We start from the raw sequence: 19,356 nt of genomic DNA, 5'->3' as shown, positions 1-19,356 counted from the left end.
TACTTGCATACAGAAATCATATAGGTTTCAGAAAAACATCTGCTCCTTAAAATTGGAAGTGCAAAATACTTAAAAGACAGCGTCCATTCTATGTTATTTTGTTCTATTCATATAGTAATGAAACTCAGTGGAGTTTAATAGCAAAAACTGTTAGTGGAAAAGAACAAAAAATATTGGCCAATAACTTAAAAGGTTTATATACTGAAGTATGTAACCCACACTATGTGGATTACAATGTATTGCAACTTGAGAGGTCTCCACAGACACACCTTGTTTTCTTCTACGTTATCAGCCTTCTCATTAATGAATCTTATTCTCTGGCTTTTTAAAAAAGAACAGCTTGATTAGAATTTGAATGCCATTTTCACACATCTTCCTTCAAGATTCCTTGTAGAAGACAAACCTATCTACTTGTATTATAAAAACCAGGAACCTAGATCCAAACTACTCAGAAATTACTTACCAGATTTTTTTTTGAACCAGACTCTCAAATTTAGCATACTCTAATATCTGCAGTTCTAATATGAGGAAGCCACTTGCCTGCACTCCATCATTACAGTGTTCTGATGTTAGAATGAGTCCAGGTAAGTTGCTAGGTAGATCCAACCGTCGGAAATACCAAACCAGGTTCCAGAAAATTATGGGGTGTTGATTGATGAATTTGGATGTATGAATTACTTGCTCTCCCTCATTTTCCAACAGTGATTCAAGCTCCTTACGCAGTACCAAAGGACTCAAGTAGGGTACAGATACAGGGAGCGGGTTAGGTCTTTTTATTAAAGGACCCTAAAAACAAAACACATGCAAAAGAAAAACTGTGGTTTTTTACAAAATCAAAGATTTTTTTTCTTCCAGAAATGCTCTTCAGGATTACTTGCCCTGAAATCCCCCATTGCATAGTTTCTTTTGATCTTTAGAAGAAGCCTCTGGAAATACTGAACACACAATAACTTTAATAGCATCAGCAGTTTTGACTGTTGATGTGTTTCTTAACTTTAAATTACCTAAGCGCTCTCTATTATGTGAAAAAGAGAAAATGCTAATTTGCTATAACTTGTTCCTGATGTGCAGTTTCAAGCTATCGAAGCTCGTACTAAGTGTGACAGGGACTGCAGAAAAATGTCAGTAACTACAACAGCTGTGGAACTGAATCACGAGTTCACAAGTTAAGACAGCTTCTTGACAATAAAAAGCACCAGGAAAGAGGAGAAGCATTTTGTTTCAAGTGCAAGAATAATGTAATAGTCTCAGTACTACCTCTTACCTTCTCCCATCTGCTCAACAGGTAAGCCTAGCAGAATACAGGGGAGGAGTGTGAGAAAATGCTTGGAAAAGAAACAAACTTCCACTCTTGCAAGAGTGTTGTTTGCACTATTGTGTTTAGTCTGCTGTAGAAGTTGGGTTATTTTTAAAACAAACTTCCAGTTTTAGAAAGACAAAGACTAGCTTCATTCTGCTAGAGCAAACATTTCAAATCAAGCAGCACGGTTTGTTCAATGTACTGAAAAAGCCATTTTAGATTAACTGAGCTAAGGTTGGTTGTTTCTTTTTTTTGTCTTAAGAACATGAAAATATGGTTCGCCATTCCCATTCCCAAATGGACAAGAATGCTAGTTGTAGAACATTATTCATTGTACATTCATTGCATTCAATATTTTGCTGTCAACTGAATGTGCAGCTTCTAGACTTACCACAACTTCTTGCAAACTATTTGGAAGACTAACTGTTGAAATGCCATGAGATGGTCTCTGGGAAAGATCAATGTTTTGCAGTGGACCTCCAACACTGTGGCTCCGAGTTAGGGACACTCCCCTTTTTGGTGGATTGTTGGCAGATATCTTCATGGTTCTGGGATCTTTATTCTGTTGTACTGCCACATCACTGTTTGGATTTTAGAAGAGAATATACTAATATGAAACTACTCAGCATTCCTATGGCAACAGGAAGGAAGCAGAGGAAGGCTGGCAAGTAAGTACCCCAAACAAAACAAAATGCCTCTCAGAACATATTAACCATCCCTCAGGAAAACCAGCTGGGTATAACCTAAGACATGAATCTGAAAGCATTGCAGTTCTGTATAGGTACACCTTTACCTTGCTTAGAAAACCAGCAATGTACAGTTTTTTCAACACACAAAGATTATATTCTATGTCCATTTTTACTTCCTCTTCCCTTAATATTTACTTTCTTTAAGTGTCATGAGCAAAGAAAAATATTATAGAAAACAGTAAGTTCCATGTCAGAATAACTTAAAAAATTTTTTTAAGTGTCAGACTCATCCAACAAGATAATTTAAGCAAACTCCTATTACAAGCTTGTCAAATTTAACCCATACAATGAAGCTGCTTGCAGATCTGGGAATATTCTTTTTGTGCCCCTTATAACTGAAACAATGGCTAAAAACAATTAAGCTATAATACAGAAGGAAAACAGAGTGAAGCAGGAAGTGTCTGCAAATAATCTGCAAAGAGAAAGAAGAGATTAATTTAGAGGTAACCTTTGAAGTTTGACTTTAACAAAATGTATGACATCAAAGTTAAGACATTAAGATAAACAATACCACCTTTCATTCCTAGATTATTAACCCTAACTACCATCACACTGATTTAAATTTTAATCATCTGACACAGCTTATTAGCTTACAGGCATTGACACTCAAGAATTCCAAACCGAATAATGATTTTAAAACCCCCTATTACAACAAAATGTCAACAAAACCCAGCAAAGAGGTTACAGTTCACAGCAGCGCTATTTCAGTTCTTCCCTCTTCCAAAATGACAACTCCTTAACGCTTCTTTTCTCAAACTGGTTCAAAAGTTGTGTTGTTTTTCTGAGTTTCAGTTTTACACAAGTATTCCTTGTCATAGAACACATACTCAGTACAAGAGTTGAGTGCTCCAAGAGCTTGCTCTCAAAAAAAGTATTCAGGTAATTTACTTATTTTTCCCTATAAGCCAGTGTCCTTCTTGTTAATTCTAAACACAAAGAAAGGAGAAGTAATGCTTAAATTTCTGTGTGTCTTTAAACAGTAAGTGTATTCTAACAGTACCTGACATGAAGATTTATTTCTATAGTTTATCTCTAAAACCCACCCATTTAGTGGAACCAGCTTACTTCAAATTGATAAAAGCATGTTTTAAACATGCACAAAGAATGAGAGGAAACAGACGCTCACCAAGTGACAATTGTACTTCTCTACCATATTTGGTACAGAAGCCAACCTTCACTTCAGAAGTAGAGGAGAAACACTGGAAGTGTTGATAGATTTCTGACAGAACCAACAACCCTGTTTTACCTACCTCTGCTTAGCTGCAGAGCTAGTTTCTTCAGCGATGGTGCGGCTGGACTGTGGGTGGTCTGTAAAACTAATCAAGTCAGCAACAGCTGGACTGGACAACAGTTTCTGCTCCAGGGGATCCACATTTAATGGAAGTGTACCACTCTGTAAACTATCTCCGGAGGTACTTTGCTTCATAAAAAAGCTAAGTTACAACATGAATGGGAGGGGAGAGAAATACAAAGGTTAAGTAATTTAAAAAGGTATTATTTTCTATATTTACTTTGAAAAAGTAGCAAAAATAAGGAAACACAACATTAAAAGCTTGACAACAGGACACAAACTTCATCCTACTCTCTCCACTGTAACTTATATAGGCAGAGTAAACAAACACATACAGAGATTTAATCTGCAGAATAAGAAATCCTACACTGGACATAAGTCATTACAAGTGACCTTAGTTTGTCACAGTTCCCAGTGAGCAACAATATATCAATAGCTAACACATCACTGAAAATGGTTGTTATTGTAATGTGACATTACAAACTAGAAGACCATATACCATTGTAGCCACAAGATAACAGGAACATGCCTTGCTTTGCTAAGTTTTTTTAAGTACAAACTCTACAGATATTCGGTTTCAGCACTACAGAACACTAACGGAAGCTCTGCTTCACAGCAATAACCACTACAGTGAGAATCCATTTCAAATTACCTTAAAATAAGTTCCAGCCTTCACAGTGCAATTAAAAGAGGTAAAAACAGTAAGCAGAGAAGCTTAAACTGGAGAACTACTGGAGAAACAATAAGCTGGAGCATCTGTAACTAAAAGCTGTTAGAAAATTTAATTTGAGCTAAGTTCTTTGCTGGCAGATTTAAAAACTGGTTTATATGCTTTTAAAATGTTCATGATCCATTAGCTTTGTTTTAAACGCTAAACAAAATTAAAACAGACATACCTTCTGTACAGTTATTCTTACAAAGAAAATATGAAAATAAAAAGTGGTAAAAAGGCAACCAGTTCTTTGCTTTTTGGCTGTTCTACTGTGAAACTCAACAGTTTACATGACTTATAAGTTCCATCAGTACAATCACAGCTGTTGAACAGGCAGTGACATTCTTGCGATCATTTAGACAAAAATACTGGGAGGTATAACTAAGATCCTTTTGTGAAAAAATATAACGATGTACAAGTGCAAAGGCAGAAGGAGAGCATCTATAAAACCCACTAACCTTGCAGAGCCACGTAGGTCTTTAAATTCAACATTAAGTAATGGTAGGAAGGTACTTTTACAGAAAGGACAGGTAGTGTTCAAGTTTGAATCATCTGCTGTCCATCCAGCCATGATTTCTTCATCATAAACCAAAGCACCACAAACTCTGCATTGAGAGCAGCTTGACATCAATACCTAGAACAGCAAAGAATGAATACTATCAGTCTTTTTGCAGGGTTCTTTTATAATCAGCTTTATAGGCTTAGGAGTTTAACAGGAGTTTAACGGCACAGGAATTTAACAGGTATTGGAATGCTAGTTGGGAGGCATGAGTTCATCACTACTTACTCACCATACTCAGAGTTATCTTGTCCACATAACTTCGACCTATGCAATGCAAGCATTGATAATTTATTTTTGTTAGGTATTTTGAGGCCTGCAAGAATCATTACCCTGAAATGCTATTAATTTAGCATTTGCAATTGCTCACTGCTATGAAGCTTTCAGCATATATTAATTGTGTTGAATTGTGTAAGTAAATGCACGCCTACTTCTCAGAAAAGGAAGAAAAAAATCAAAACCAAAAATCAAACAAATACAACAGAAACCTTTATAGTGGTGTGGTGGGTTGACGTTGACTGGACATCAGGTGCCCACCAAACTGCTCTATCACTCCTTTCCTGAGCTGGACTGGGGAGAAAATTATGACAAAAGGCTTGTGGGTCAAGAGAAGGACAGGGAGATCACTCAGCAGTTACCGTAACAGACAGAGCAGAATTGGCTGGGGGAAATTAATGTAATTTATTGCCAGAGTCAGAGTAGGGTATGAGAAATAAAAGCTAGATCTTAAAAAACCTTCCCCCCACCCCTCCCTTCTTCCTGGGCTTAACTTCAATCCCAACTTCTCTACTTCCTCCTCCCAAGCGGCGCAGGCAGATGGGGAGTGGGGGCTGCAGTCAGTTCATCACACGTTGTCTCTGCTCCTCCTTCCCCTGCTCCAGCATGTAGCCCATTCTACAGGAGACAGTGCTCCCCAACCTTCTTGAATGTGGGTCCTTCCCACATTCTGCAGTTCTTCACAAACTGCTCCAGTGTGGGTCCATTCCACCTGTCCTTTCCACAGGGTGCAGCCCTTCAGGAACAGACTGCTCCAGCGTGGGTCCCCACAGGATCACAAGTCCTGCCAGCAAAACTGCTCCAGCATGGGCTCCTCTCCTCAGGGTCACAGCTTTCTTTGGGAGCATCCCTCTTGTCCAGTGTGGGGCCCTCCATGGGCTGCAGGTGGATATCTGCTCCACCATAGACCTCCATGGGCTGCAGGGGGACAATCTGCTTCACACCATGGTCTTCACCACAGGCTGCAGGGGAATCTCTGCTCTGACACCTCGAGCACCTCCTCTACTTCTTCTTCACTGACCTTCATATCTGCAGGGCTGTTGCCCTCACACATTCTCACTCCTCTCCCCCAGCTGCTGTTGTAAAGCAGTGTTTTCCCTCTTCATAAATACATTATTACAGAGGCACTACCACTATTGCTGAATGGCTTAGCTTTGGCCAATGATGGGTCCATCTTGGAGCCAGCTGGAACTGGCTGTATCTGACACAGAGAAAGCTTCCGGGATCTTCTCACAGAAGGCACCCCTGTAGCCTCTCTGCTACCAAAACTTGCCATGCAAACCAAATGCATTTGGAAAAACCAGAAAGTTGCTTTAAAGTTGGTTTTTACAAAATAAAAGTCTAATCACTACACTACATTGAGAACTGGAGAAAAGAATGGTAAATAATAATCCTGTATTAGTTGAAGAATGATCTATAATCCTTATTTTTTAGGCTTCCTCCTACTTCATTGTTTCAATCTCACAGGAAAAAAAAGCCCAAACCAAAACAAAAAACCACCACTAAACAAAGCTTGTAATATATTTTATATCAACACAGCACATGAAATATTTTAGCTCTAATATATTTTAGATATTTGTCCAACGGCAACATTTTTCTTTTACTACGCTACATCCCTTACATAATACAGTGCAGAAGTTTGACAAGCCTAGATATCCAAAAGATCAAGCATAAAAGAAAATTACATGGGACCTAGAAAAATAACTCTACAGATGAAAGAAAAGTGACCAAGGCAAACGTAGTGACCATTGCCTATGTATCTAAGTCCAAAAGCATCTACAAGCGATAACTGAAACAGAGGCATACTAAATCATCATTGTCCTGGGTTTGGCTGGGATAATTTTCTTTACAGCAGTCTTTATGGTGCTGTGTTTTAGACTGGTGACCAACACACCAATTTTTTAGCTATTGCTGAACAGTGCCTTACACACCATCATGGCCTTTTCTTTCTCATTCTGTCCCCAACCCAGCGAGGAGGCTGGGGTAGACAAGAGGCTGGGAGGGAACAGAGCCAAGACAGCTGACCTCAGCTGATCAAAGAGATACTATATAGCATCATGTTCAGTGATAAAACTGTGTGTGTGTGGGTAAGTTTTTCCAAGGTAGCTGTTACTTGGGATGTCAGCGTTCTGACTGATTGCCTTTGTATCACTCGTTTTTTGCTGTCCCCCCTCCTGTATTTTTTCCCTCCAGTTCACTTATTAAATATTCTTTATCCCATCCTTCAAGTGTTATTTTCTTGCTTCTGCCCTTCTGATTCTCTCCCCCATCCTGATGAGGGAGGAGTAAGCAAGTGCCGGGGTGAGGGCTTAGCTGCTGGCTGTTGTCAACCCACCACAATTATCTAGTAACAACAGATGATTTTCATAAAGGGAAAAAAAAAAAACAAAACCAAAGAAAAAGCCTGAAAGGAAAGAGTTTCCTCTCTAATTTGTGACTCACTTCAAGTTTTGACCCATCCCCCAACTGTCTTTTCTCTCTACATATGAGTCATACATAAAAGAACCTAACACACTTTTCTTTTTTACAGCTACTATGACACCCTGGGAAAAAGGTATTGAGCATCTTTGCAGTAGGAACATGGAAAAAAATTGTTTTGAAAAATACAATCGCAATCCAACCAAACAGGTAATTAATGCATACAGTAATATCGAATAATTATATCTTTCATCTCTGAGTTTATTAATCTTACCTCCATTGCATAGTTCTGGAAAATGCTGGATAAACTAGTATTATGTGAAGAGCTGTGCTCTGACTTCTCAGAATCTAGAACTTTCATACTTCTTGGGAATGAAACTTCACCTGTACAGAAAGAGTCGTTTGGGTCTTATATTCAAGGGAAGAGAAATTAATCCATTCCCAAAGAAAATAATTTCTGTTCAACCAAGACAGAAATTGCACCAGAAGTTCTTCAGGGACAAGTGTAGCTCTGTAACTTCACTGATATTATAATTACAATATAGATAAACATAATTTTTGTGATTAACATTTCAAAGTTATTTTTGTCTAACACTGTATCGCAGCCTGATAAAAGCAAACAAAAGCATCTGAAATCAAAGAAATCTGAAAAGACAAATAAACAATAAACAATAAACAATAAAACAATAAACAATAAAAAAATAAACAATAGCAAAGAGCAGTAAGATTGCTCAGTACATACACTGTAAGAAGTTATTCAAGATTTCTTGAATGATACATCTGTATGTAAATAGCAAACAGAAGGATAATACCAGGCAAGACACATGACACCAAATATGCCGTTACTGTGCTTAAGTTTTCCCTGACTAACATTGTAGTAAAACAATCTTTTTTTGGTAAGGCTGGATTTTAGGGTTACAAGCTTTGCCCTGGAGAAGGGGAAAAGGAGTTGGAATATATTTACCAGAAGGAAATGGTTGGAATCAGTTTTAGGAAGCAAAACTATCAGCTTTACTTCCTCGGACAAGCCCAGTCAAACTTCCTATTCAAAAAAATCACAACCAGAGTCCACTTGTCATAACGAAGGTTCCTCTGCTTCTTCAGCTAAAGTTTATGTCTGTGAGTAAATTTTACATATCCTATTGATGGCTTCCTCTCTTTATAGTTTGTTCTTATAAACCTCCTAACTCAAGCTAGAAAATATCTTGTCAAGATTTTGCTAGACAAGGGCCAGCTTATATCCAGTTGCTAAATAGTTCTTCCTTTCTTGATGCAGATGTCTTTACAATATTTGCATCATTAAATTACTGGAAAGAGAGTTAAACCAAAGCCCCAGCTGGTTCACCAACACATCTTCCTCTCAAAATAAGAATCAAATGTAATTGAATCAAATCTAAGCTGAAAGTGATTACATTTACTTCATCTTGTTTTAGAACTGGAGGAGAGTGGTATGAAGGACAAATTAGCAATAGGCATATATTTATCAATTATCTACCTTCACAACTTCAAATCAACTATACATCCAATACCTCCTATCCCACAGTAAAGCTCTGTGTGTTGCTTTGGGTTTTTTTGTGGGCTTGGGGCTGTTGGGTTGGTTTTGTTTGTTTTCAGTTTGGTTTTTTCCCCCCCTCAAAAGATCTGCCTCTGTTATGCAACTATTTTCAGTTCTTGAACACTGCTCTGCTTTTCTGTGTTAATATTTCAAAAACTTTCAGGGTGTTACAACTTTACATGAATGACCAGGTGCTCCTGCCTATAACTAGTTAGGAATCTTCCATTAACATACACAGAGGAAGTATTTTTACAGCATTTTGCATCAACTTTTAATGCATTCAACAAAGAGAAAAGCATTAACTATTTACTACTGCAAGAGAAGAGTACAGAATGGAAGTACAAATTTGCTTGTACTTCTTCAGGCCTTGAAATAATTTCAGGTTACCATAGCTTCCACTGTTATGAATGATTTCACACATAACAGTTTTCCCCACTTGTTATTTTATAAACAATTTATGACAGGGAAACAAAAAAAAATCTCACCTGCACTGTAATGCTGTCTTCCTGCATCTCCACTGCTACTGCTACTGCCAAGACTAGTAGTGCTTTGTGCAAGCTCATTTGTAATTAGCCCTGGGACTCCAGTTCTTGATGACAGATTATCCGCTAAAATACTATCTTCAAAACCAGCAGGGAAATTAAAGTCTGGTCGACTGTTTTCTTCCTTTAATAGAAGAAGGAAATTAGCATTTTTGAGTGCTTCCAGATCCATTTCTTGACTTCTATCTTTATGATAATAAATAAATAAAGTAGCAGATTAAGACAAAATCCTGATGTAAAAAACTTATTAGATGTAAGATAAATCTATGCAAACCCAAAAAGAGCAGATACTGGACAAACCAGAAAGATATTGGAAAATTAAAGGCTTTAGCAGTGCAAATACTTAGCTGAGGATCAAACTGAGTAACAAAGTGACAGGGATATAAACTTCATTACAGGAGGAACAAGAAAAAATGATACAGAAATTGTGATTTGGCAGACATTACACAAAATGAAGGAATTATCAGAAAAAAGGTCCGAGGTAAAGTCATATTTTCAGAACTGAAGAGAGAAATGAAACGTACCAACTGAAATGATGCAGCAATAACACAGTTACTAAGACACAGGACACATCAAAATATAATAATGAGGATATTAAAAAGGGGAAGTTGCAGAAATAAATGAGGAAAGAATAAAAAGATCCTTGAAGAAAATTAAAAGAGTCACGTTAAGGGGATTGTTATGTGCCACTAAGCAAAACTCGATGGAATAGGACAGTATGATAGAAAGGCACACAGGAAAACATAGGTCACAGGAGAAAAACTCACAAAAGAAAGCAAACCAGTGAGTTTTCATCGTCACAGGCAAAATCTGGTTAAAAAAAATAAGAAAAATGGGCTTTTTTTATTTAATACAAAAGACCCCATTAGCAACATCAGTCAAATTTGTTTCACACAGAAATAAAGCCAGACAGCTATCTTGCCCTTTCCCACCTTTTATGGAGGTTGGGAAAAGGAGAGAGAATTTGAAAAAGAAAACAAGAAACCATCTTAACAGCCTGAACAGTGGAGACAAGATCCTTAAGGCCAAACACCAGATCAAGGGGTTAACTGGATCAAGCAGAGGCCTTTCTAAGAGAGAAAACTATGTTTAGAGGCACAATAACAACACATAGGGGAAAGGAAGAAGTTACAATATTCATCCCTTCATCTCCTGTTTCACTGATGTCATTATACTCTCAAATTTTTTACTCTGAAAAAGACTCTGTTAAGCAAATGTGCTCACATAAGAACCATAACATTTAGTTTCCAAAATCCTGACGAGTGAATTCACTACATCTCAGGCTTTCCTTAACTACTTTCACTTTTAATCCTCACCAACCTGACTTCTTAGGTTTGTGATTTGTTTTCACAACCTTTTCTTAGTTTTTTAAAATAAGACATACATTATGTTATCATTTAAGATTACATAATTTTGATTACACTAGGGTTTCTTGGTGCAGTTTCTTTATAAATAAATAAAAACATAAATAGATGAATAAATAAATGGGGGGGAATACTGGGAACAAAAAGTCGAAGTTTAAGTTTACTGCATCAAGACCGTTTAATTTGCTTCTCTCCAAAAAGTGATTTTTAAAATGACAGAGGAAAACTCCACCATATATAAGATACAATTTTTATTAGCTAATAGAATTCAATACTTAATAAAAACCACCATCCTGTCAAGCAATCTTCTGGACACAGAAGTTACCCCTCTAACTTTATCTCCCCAAAGTTTTCATATTGGAAAACACTTGCCTCATCATCTGGGTAACTATATGCTGAAGTTACAACTCCCCACATCTTACTGGCCACATTGGCAGCCTGCTTCATGCCTGATTTCAGAACATCCATTTTTGGTCCAGACAGTATACTGTCTAACTTCAGATTGGATAAAGTCATTACAACAGATCCTAATGAGCCATGTGGAGAAGAACGACCCAGTCCTGTCAAAGATGAAGACCGCTCCTTTTGAACTTGTGGATGGGTTTGTTGCTTTGGACGTCCAGTGAATGTTTTGGATCTGGAGACAGAAGGACTTCTCTGATTTTCATAAGACTTGGGGGATGCCAGGACAGGATCCAAAGGCAGGCTTGATCTCCTTTCTTGGGAGTGACCAAGTGTACTAGAGATTTCTGCTTCCCTATCTGGCTTGTGCAATTCCATGCTGGGAAACTTACTACCCAATGGGTTCTTCAGATTCATATAGCTCTCTATTTCATCTGCCAAATTACGCGCTGCAACTGATGACACCAACTTTTCCTCAGGTTCTGGATGCCTTCGTTGCATGCTGTCAGTAGCCAGCAAAGATAAAGGGTCCAAGCCTACCTCAACATCTTCCCTTTCACTAGGCTTAACCACTCCATAAAGGCTATTCCTTTTAGTAGTTGCATCTTTGGATTCTGGTTTCTGGTTTTTGGACTCAGCTGACTGTTCAAGATTCGTATCTTCCATTGTGGTCATGTTTTCATCTCTTCCATTCTCAAGATGCTCCTGCCCTTCCCCAGGTTCTTCCAGCACTGGTGAAGACCTATGCTCCAATTCCCAATCACTCTCAGTCACACAACTCCAAGTGCCACTTAAGCCAGAAACCTGCTGGTCAACAATACTTCCAAAGCTGTGGGATTTATTCATATGACAGGGTGAAGTTTTGGCCCCAGATAAAGCTGCTGTTAGGATCTTGGCATCTGCTCCCATCATTATTGCTATTTCTTTAGAATGCAAGTCTAAGCTGCCTTTTTTCAGCAGCATTCCTGCTCTGCTTTCACTGCTGAAACTGCAGCTTCTCTCTGAGAACAGTTTCTGCCTCTTCTGTCCTTTTTCACTTGTTTTCTTAGGAGAAACATCACCAAAGGCTACATCTTCAACTGAATCCTGAGTCATGAACAGTGGGCTAGAACCAGCTTCTAAAAGAGAAAAGTCATCAATATGGTATCCATAACCATCAAAAATGTTTACTTCCTGAAATCATGTGAAATCTCCTTATCTCCTTACAGGTGAAAAGACCTGGAGCACCACAATGTCAAGTTATCTATGAAGAAGTTACACTAGTATTAGCAAGTTATTTTACTGCTGCAAAGGCTTCCTGCAGATCAAAAGTCATTAAAAACCTCTGTAAGTATGGGAATTCTACTACATTAGGATCCCAGGGGAGGACCTGATGTACCATATCGAGTTCTGGATGATGTTTGAGTCTCATATCGATGCTGCTTCTTGACTAGTCATCAGCTCTCATAATTGCCAGAAAGGTTCTGAGCAACTTCTTCCCTGAGACTCAATTCTTTGCTATGAAGCTACACTGAACTTGGACTACATTGCCTTAGTCAAGGTCAGGCACAAAGGCAGAAAAAAAATGTGCCCCAAGAGTTGGTTTTTCTATATCCATAAGTCTTCCTCATCATAAAGCTCCAGAAATGTAAATAAATTTTGTATGGCAGAAGAACAACATGCATTGTTCCCAGGTTATAGATTGGCAATGTAAGCCACAGTAAGAGACTTGTCCAAAGTCAGAGGGGTTTAGGTGATAAATCAAGAGTAGAGACCCTAATTCTCTTGGGTTTCTAGTACATTACTGCCACACTTCCAGTGCAGGACAGGGAAAATCTTGATTTCAATCTAATCAACAGTGATTTTCAACATTAGAATCAGAAGGTTCCTTCTAAGTCACCTGCAAAGGATAGTTGTGGAAAGCATATGTTGTGCAAGGTATCTGTACCTTAAACAGAAGTTTTGTTCCTTTATGAAAAGGATGAAAAATATTGCAAAATACTATACCACAAAACGATCAGGACTTCAGCAAGCTTGGTTTCACCCAGTGACTCACCACCACTGCTCTTCCTTCCACTGCTATCAAAAATGCCAGATGGAACTTTCACAATACTGTTACCCCAAGCAGGTGGGTCTGTTTGACTATGAGTTTCTACATTAAGCTGTTGCTTTTCATCAGATTTCTCAGTATAAACCTCTACAAGAAAGAGAATGTCAACTTTAGTTAATATAACTAAACAGTTTCATTTGCACTGTTATGGAGAATACAAACTCAGACACAGTTCCCTTATGTAATTACAACTTAAAGGATCAGTCCTACTAGGTACTGAGCATCTCCTGGAAATAATACCCAGATAGATGACAGTAGACAGTATTATGCAGAGTGCTTAGCTGTCTGCAAGTTTAGAGAGTATATCAATGTCTTTCCTTGGTATTTTTCCAACTAACCAAAGTAAAGCAGGAACAGCAGTTCTCAGATTTTCATGCAGGGCTATTTTTCTAGCGACAGATTTAGAAGCCCTAACTCACATTAAGGATCTAGTAACACAGATATGAAACAGATTTGGTAATGAGAAAGACAAAATACCTAAAAACTAAGGACAAAATCTGGATAGAAGACAGGAGGTGACTGTATTTTCTACGGCTGGGAAGAGTTTGTAGGAAAAAGTAGTGCCTTTTATTAGGTCAACTGGTACAGCTATAAAAATAGTCAAGTTTTCAAGTATACAAACCAGAGGAACAGAACACAAAATACTGTGTGCCCCAGCACTATTTTTCCATCTATATTAAATTAGTCTAATAAAAGGCTATTTCTACCTATAAGGATTCCACTGCTATTATCTAGGGCACAGAAGTAGTCCACCAGGTTTCATACAGTCATATTTTGACCCTGGCAACATTATGAATTCGATACATTAAGTATTTGTGGTAGTCTAATGTATGAAGCAGATTTATTACAAAAAGTTTTCATCAATGTAGACATGCATACTTAACCTCCTATTAGGTCTTCAGCTTTAGAAGAAATATCTTTCTCTACTTGTGTTTCAGTTGCATGAAGACTATCCCCATCATCTCTTAAAAGTTCATCCTTGGATCCATAGCCCTGGTCTGACTGACCACCTGTTTGAATGAATACAAACACATGCCTCAGTTTTGTTTTTCGTTCCTAAATTTGTTTTTCAACAAGAAAATAAAAGAACTGAAATTAATTTGTTTCACATTTTGTTTCACCAGAAAAGTTCATAATAAAATCACCAAAATGTAGTAGATCTGTGCACAGATCTACTTGGTGATGGTAGCAGCAGAGATAATTAGGTTATACAATCGTAATTTACTTTTCTAATCAGTACATTAAACACAAGTTATTCCCTCAGCAACAGTACAGTGACTAGCTACTTTTAACATACTATATCTCCTTCCATTCCTTTCTCTTCTCATTAGCATGAAATATGTCATTGATAGGCAATCTAAACTTTCAAATGCATCTACAAAAGAAATTTAGCCAAATGAAACAGTAATTGAGCAAGCTTCTAACAATTAATACATCCCTGAAAAGAACTGTACCATAAACTGTGCTACATCTTTGTGCTATACTGCAAAGTATAAAACGTAATAGAAAAAAAAAGTAAAAATCTAAACATTTTAAAAATGTCTGTTCCTCCGTGATACCAGTTAAAGTTGACAGCTGTAACTCATACTTTAAAAAAAAAAACCAAACATTTACAGTAATTCAAAAAGTCTGCCATAGGAACCAATCCAGAAAGACACTCTTTTTTTTGCTATTTTTATCTGAAGTGCTGCTGCTTATGCAAAAATACAGACACACTATATGGGACGTATCCCTCAGCAACATGTTAAACAGGATTGTTTATATGCCTTAGAATACATGACAGTATTTGAAAAGATCAAAGTGTAAGTTACTGAATGTGAAAGGTATTAGGGTGCTCCATAAAACCTGAGCGACAGACAGAATTTATCTACCATATGTATTACTGCTGTTTATTTTACCAACAAAGAGCAAACATGTAAAAAAATTAAATTTAGAAGTTTGAGCAGTCATCAGTTATTACATTTGGCTACTATATTAAAAACCTTTTATACAGAAAAGTATCTTCTGACATTCTTCAGTCCTTATTTTCTCTCTATCATAATTTCAATAATGTTAGTATCTCTGCTTTGCATAGAAGTGAAAACACCCTATCAATAAATGGGTGAATTACCTGCAGAAGTAACATTCAAGAGTGGAAATAATGCACACGTGCATCCAAGGCTTCACACCATATAAGTCTGCACCCCACACCATGATAGCCAAGGACAAATGCGGCACCCAAGAGACAGCAAAGAGCAAAAAGCATAGCAACAGAGAGCAGAGAGAAGGGAAGTTCAGTAATCCAGGCAGGCATATCAGATGAAGCACAGGAATCTGACTCAAAGTTCTCTTTACAGAAGGGCTCAAGATATTAAAAACATGAAGAGTGTGCAAGAATCATTGAACATTAAGTTTTGAGTACACCCAGAAAGGAAGTTTAACTGAGACTGTGCACAAGTAGGATGTAATCAGTACTAAGGGAGATATGAAGAACCATTAATTTTGTCTTGCCATCTCAGCTGATTAACTTCCTGTGCACTCTTTTTACTTCAATTTGTCTGGAAGAGTGCACACCACTTTTTCTCCAGCTTATCACCTGTCTTTCCATTCCCAGGGTGTCATATAAACACTGTATTACCAGGTTCTGATAATTTCTATATTTATTTCCAAGTATAGCAACTACTATTAAGAAACCTGAATATGGCCTTTAAAAGCATAGTTTACTATAACTAAACATAACATACTAATTCCAGGAATGCTAATTAGGCCTTTCTGGATTACCATCAAGGAGCAACATTTTAAATTGTTAGCTTCTAATCATCTCAGCAACTTTCACTCCTTTCCTTTAATGCAGAGGAAGGTTTTACTCACACAATCATTTCTATAAATAAATGACAATATGCAAAAATTGAACAGACTCGTATGTCTGAGGCTTCACACCTTTTCTGAAGATTAGCACAAAAAGCAAGGTTCATGAGACCACTGCAAGGTATTTAATTTAACATAACAGTACTTCCGCTATGGCTCACTCTAAACTAAAGAAGAAGCATGATCTGCAGTAAAGGAGTAATATTCAACAACAGTGTATTTCTTTTTCTTTACATAGTTTAACTCCATGCTTCAGCCTCCTCAGCCTCAAGGCGGGAAGGTGGTGGTTGTGAAGGGGAAATCAACAAGAGACTAGAAAATCTAGCCTTTTGGGGGACCATTAGTAGTGAAACCCAGCAGAATCTAGTACCTGTGCTACAGTAATTACCAATGGAATCAAGTCTGACTAAGTCACTGACAAAGAGAGTGTGCTCCCCACTGTCAGCATCATTAGAACTATCCACGCTACAATGGCTCACCATGTCCCCATCACTTCCACCCGTGGTACTCCGCAGAGCTAAAGACATGAACGAGAGCTGGTTAGTAAGAAAGGATTTAACTTCTCAGGTTTTTAAACAAATCTAACCTCTTCAGACAATGGTAAATACTTTTGCTGGCACATATGAAGTAAGAATATGAAATTCTGGCAACAGAATTCAGACAATAAATTCTTCAGTGTGTGAAAGACATTCTAAGACTGTTTCAAGCATCAAGTTGGCCATTATCAATTTTTATATACTTAAGGAAAAATTTTCCACTTGTAAAAGCCACAATGTTAGCTGTGAACCCTCAGAAAGCATGTCATGCTCTTGTTCAGCAGAAATAAATCCATTTCAATGAACTAATTACCTGATATCATAGGTATTCGTGGGCTCTGCGTTGACTTCTTTAAGCACTGCCTAAATTGCGCTGTGCCACGAACCACATTTCGTACCTTTGTCCACAGGAAAATGCCACTGCGGTTACTGCTAGGCCAGGAAGACTCTAAAACCGCCTACAGAGACAGACATTGCAGTAATAAAAAGAGTAAGAAAGTTACACTAAGACATACAGTATAGTGAGAAGCTTTTCTTTCCATACTGAAAGAAGGCACTTCCTGTCAACCATGTGAAGAAGGTAAAATATTTGAGTTTTTATGAGCTGTTGTTCTCTTTTGTGAGCTGTTCCTTTTATCCCACAGTGCTGGATACAATAGCTGAGTAACAAGGAACAATAGATCAAGATTTGTTAACGGTTGGACTCGATGATGTTAATGGTCTTTTCCAACTTAAACAATTCTATGATTCTATGATTTCTTTAAGTAAACAAGGTGGGTTTTGTTCTTATATATACATTTCTGTAGCAACAAAAGACCATAGTAGCACCTCTTTTCCTTTTACTTTACATAGTTTACTTTGCTAAAAGGTTTCATCAGCATATTACAGGAACTCAGAAGCAAGGAATAGAGGGGGAGGCTGCTTCAACTAGCCTAATTCCAGCCTTCATCCACCTGCAACCTGCTACTCTAAAGTATACAACTAGCAGCAAATGGTTTTGACCTGGAAGTGCTAGGCAGGTTCCAAAACTTGGAAACACTATAAATGTATATTTCAACAGAATTTCTGGTTAGCCAAACAGCACAGGACAGTGTAAAACCATACAGTGTAGACCAGGGAACGGTAAGCATGTCCAAATGATTGCTTGCCCAATGGAACCAGCAAATCCAAGTAAACAGCTGTAAGAAACAATCTTCAAACATGCTACAGGACAAGGGAGTGGCAACAGCAAGAGAGATGTTGGTCCAGTATTCGTCATCAAGACTTCTCTTACCTTATTGTAATAACCATAGGTGATGGCATTTGGCTGTATTCCAGCATTTTTCATTTCAGAAAGGACTCTCACAGCCTGAACAGGCTGACCCCACAGTCCACAGAGCTGCATTACAACTCTGTAGCACACCTGACAAGATACAGAAATGCATAAATGGACTGATGATGACAAGGATTTTGAAACAGCTTAAGCTCTTCCCCGATTTCAACACATGTAAAGGAGAAAGCCATGTGAGAGCAGTTACTCAGTATGTAACACTCAACAGCCAGAAGAGGGAGCAAAAATTAAACAGGAAATCACACGGAGCTGAAATAACATCAGCAGTCACATTGTTAAGAATGCTCATTTTTTTTCCACTCGGCTCTCATGTTTGCAAAATAAAGGAGGGAAGGAAACGCCCACACAAAAAGCAGGATAACTTGCTGTTGTGTGCCTGTGGATACTACTGAAAGAGCGCTATGCTGCAGACAAACCCATTATCCCTTAAATTCAGTAAGGCTTCAAAGCATTAATCTAAAGTGCATTTAAAAAATAGGGATATTCAAGAACTTCCTTCTTGAAGAAGTCTGGGGGATGACTACCAACACTAAGTTGGGGTACGAGACCCAGCTGACACTACACTGTTGGTGAAAAAGGAAAAGAATTTCCATTTGTCCTAGTGAAGTAGTCTTCTTTGAGATCACTTCAAGGTGGCTTTAGAACAGGTCAAACTGTAAGTCATGCTTAACCTGGTGGTGATGGTGAAACACACCGTATTTGGACCTTGTCTTCTATTCAATGCTTATGGTAATGTTTTTTTATTCACACTTGCCTCATCTAGTGGTTCCACATCAGTTTTCCTCATTTTAATTAGAACATCATACGCCTGCTGCAGTGCTTTGACCTTGGGATGTGCAACTCTGATGTAGGCTGGCAGACAAATAAACCATAGGCTGTAACTATGACTGAAGAGACACTTAGCCCACTGTGGGGGGCTTACGTAATACTTCTTGGCTAATTTATGGGCTGTTTTTATCTCCTGTAAGGGTGAAACAAAAGCAAAAAGCAGACAAAAGATGTAACATCCTGAATCTAGAAGCCATTATTAACTCAGATACTGGCTTCTTAACTAAGCATTTAATAAAACTGAAAAACATTCAACTGAAGCTTCCTTCTTATCACTCTCTTATTAAGGCTCTCTGCAAGGAAAAACTACCATCAGAATTAATCCTCTTTTTTTTCTTTCCTTCCCCATTCATTTCCTTTTCTATTATATTACAGTCTAAAGCTTAAAAATGGGTTTGTCAATAAACTGTAATCTCAGATGCTAATTTGTTTAGTTGTTGCCTTCTATTTCTTTCTTTCGCAAGTGTTGATTCTCAATAGTTACACAGACCTAACCTCTAACAACATCAACTTATACTATAAGTAGGGAGTGGTGGTTTTATAAAAAAACTTTGTATC

General features: G+C 37.8%; 1 protein-coding gene across 5 annotated transcripts in view; it reads right to left on the bottom strand.

Moving 5' to 3' along the window:
• The window catches only part of DENND4C (DENN domain containing 4C), a 390,193-nt gene that overhangs the window by 9,992 nt on the left and 360,845 nt on the right, over window positions 1-19,356 (bottom strand). For 3 of the 5 annotated variants that reach the window (XM_064437871.1, XM_064437869.1, XM_064437868.1), the window contains 12 exons: window positions 18,725-18,931; window positions 17,914-18,042; window positions 16,954-17,098; window positions 14,142-14,267; window positions 13,204-13,344; window positions 11,135-12,286; window positions 9,346-9,522; window positions 7,580-7,689; window positions 4,511-4,686; window positions 3,300-3,482; window positions 1,692-1,881; window positions 541-786 (listed from right to left, as the gene is read on the bottom strand). In XM_064437871.1, the coding sequence (XP_064293941.1) occupies window positions 541-786; window positions 1,692-1,881; window positions 3,300-3,482; window positions 4,511-4,686; window positions 7,580-7,689; window positions 9,346-9,522; window positions 11,135-12,286; window positions 13,204-13,344; window positions 14,142-14,267; window positions 16,954-17,098; window positions 17,914-18,042; window positions 18,725-18,931 (2,982 nt within the window). Of the gene's footprint in view, window positions 1-540; window positions 787-1,691; window positions 1,882-3,299; window positions 3,483-4,510; window positions 4,687-7,579; window positions 7,690-9,345; window positions 9,523-11,134; window positions 12,287-13,203; window positions 13,345-14,141; window positions 14,268-16,474; window positions 16,622-16,953; window positions 17,099-17,913; window positions 18,043-18,724; window positions 18,932-19,356 lie in introns of all 5 variants that reach the window. The other 2 variants (XM_064437872.1, XM_064437870.1) reach the window with 2 other exon arrangements.

The sequence above is a fragment of the Phalacrocorax carbo genome, chromosome Z (assembly GCF_963921805.1).
Source record: "Phalacrocorax carbo chromosome Z, bPhaCar2.1, whole genome shotgun sequence".
Taxonomy (NCBI): domain Eukaryota; kingdom Metazoa; phylum Chordata; class Aves; order Suliformes; family Phalacrocoracidae; genus Phalacrocorax; species Phalacrocorax carbo.
This window is presented reverse-complemented; position numbering and strand designations above follow the sequence as displayed.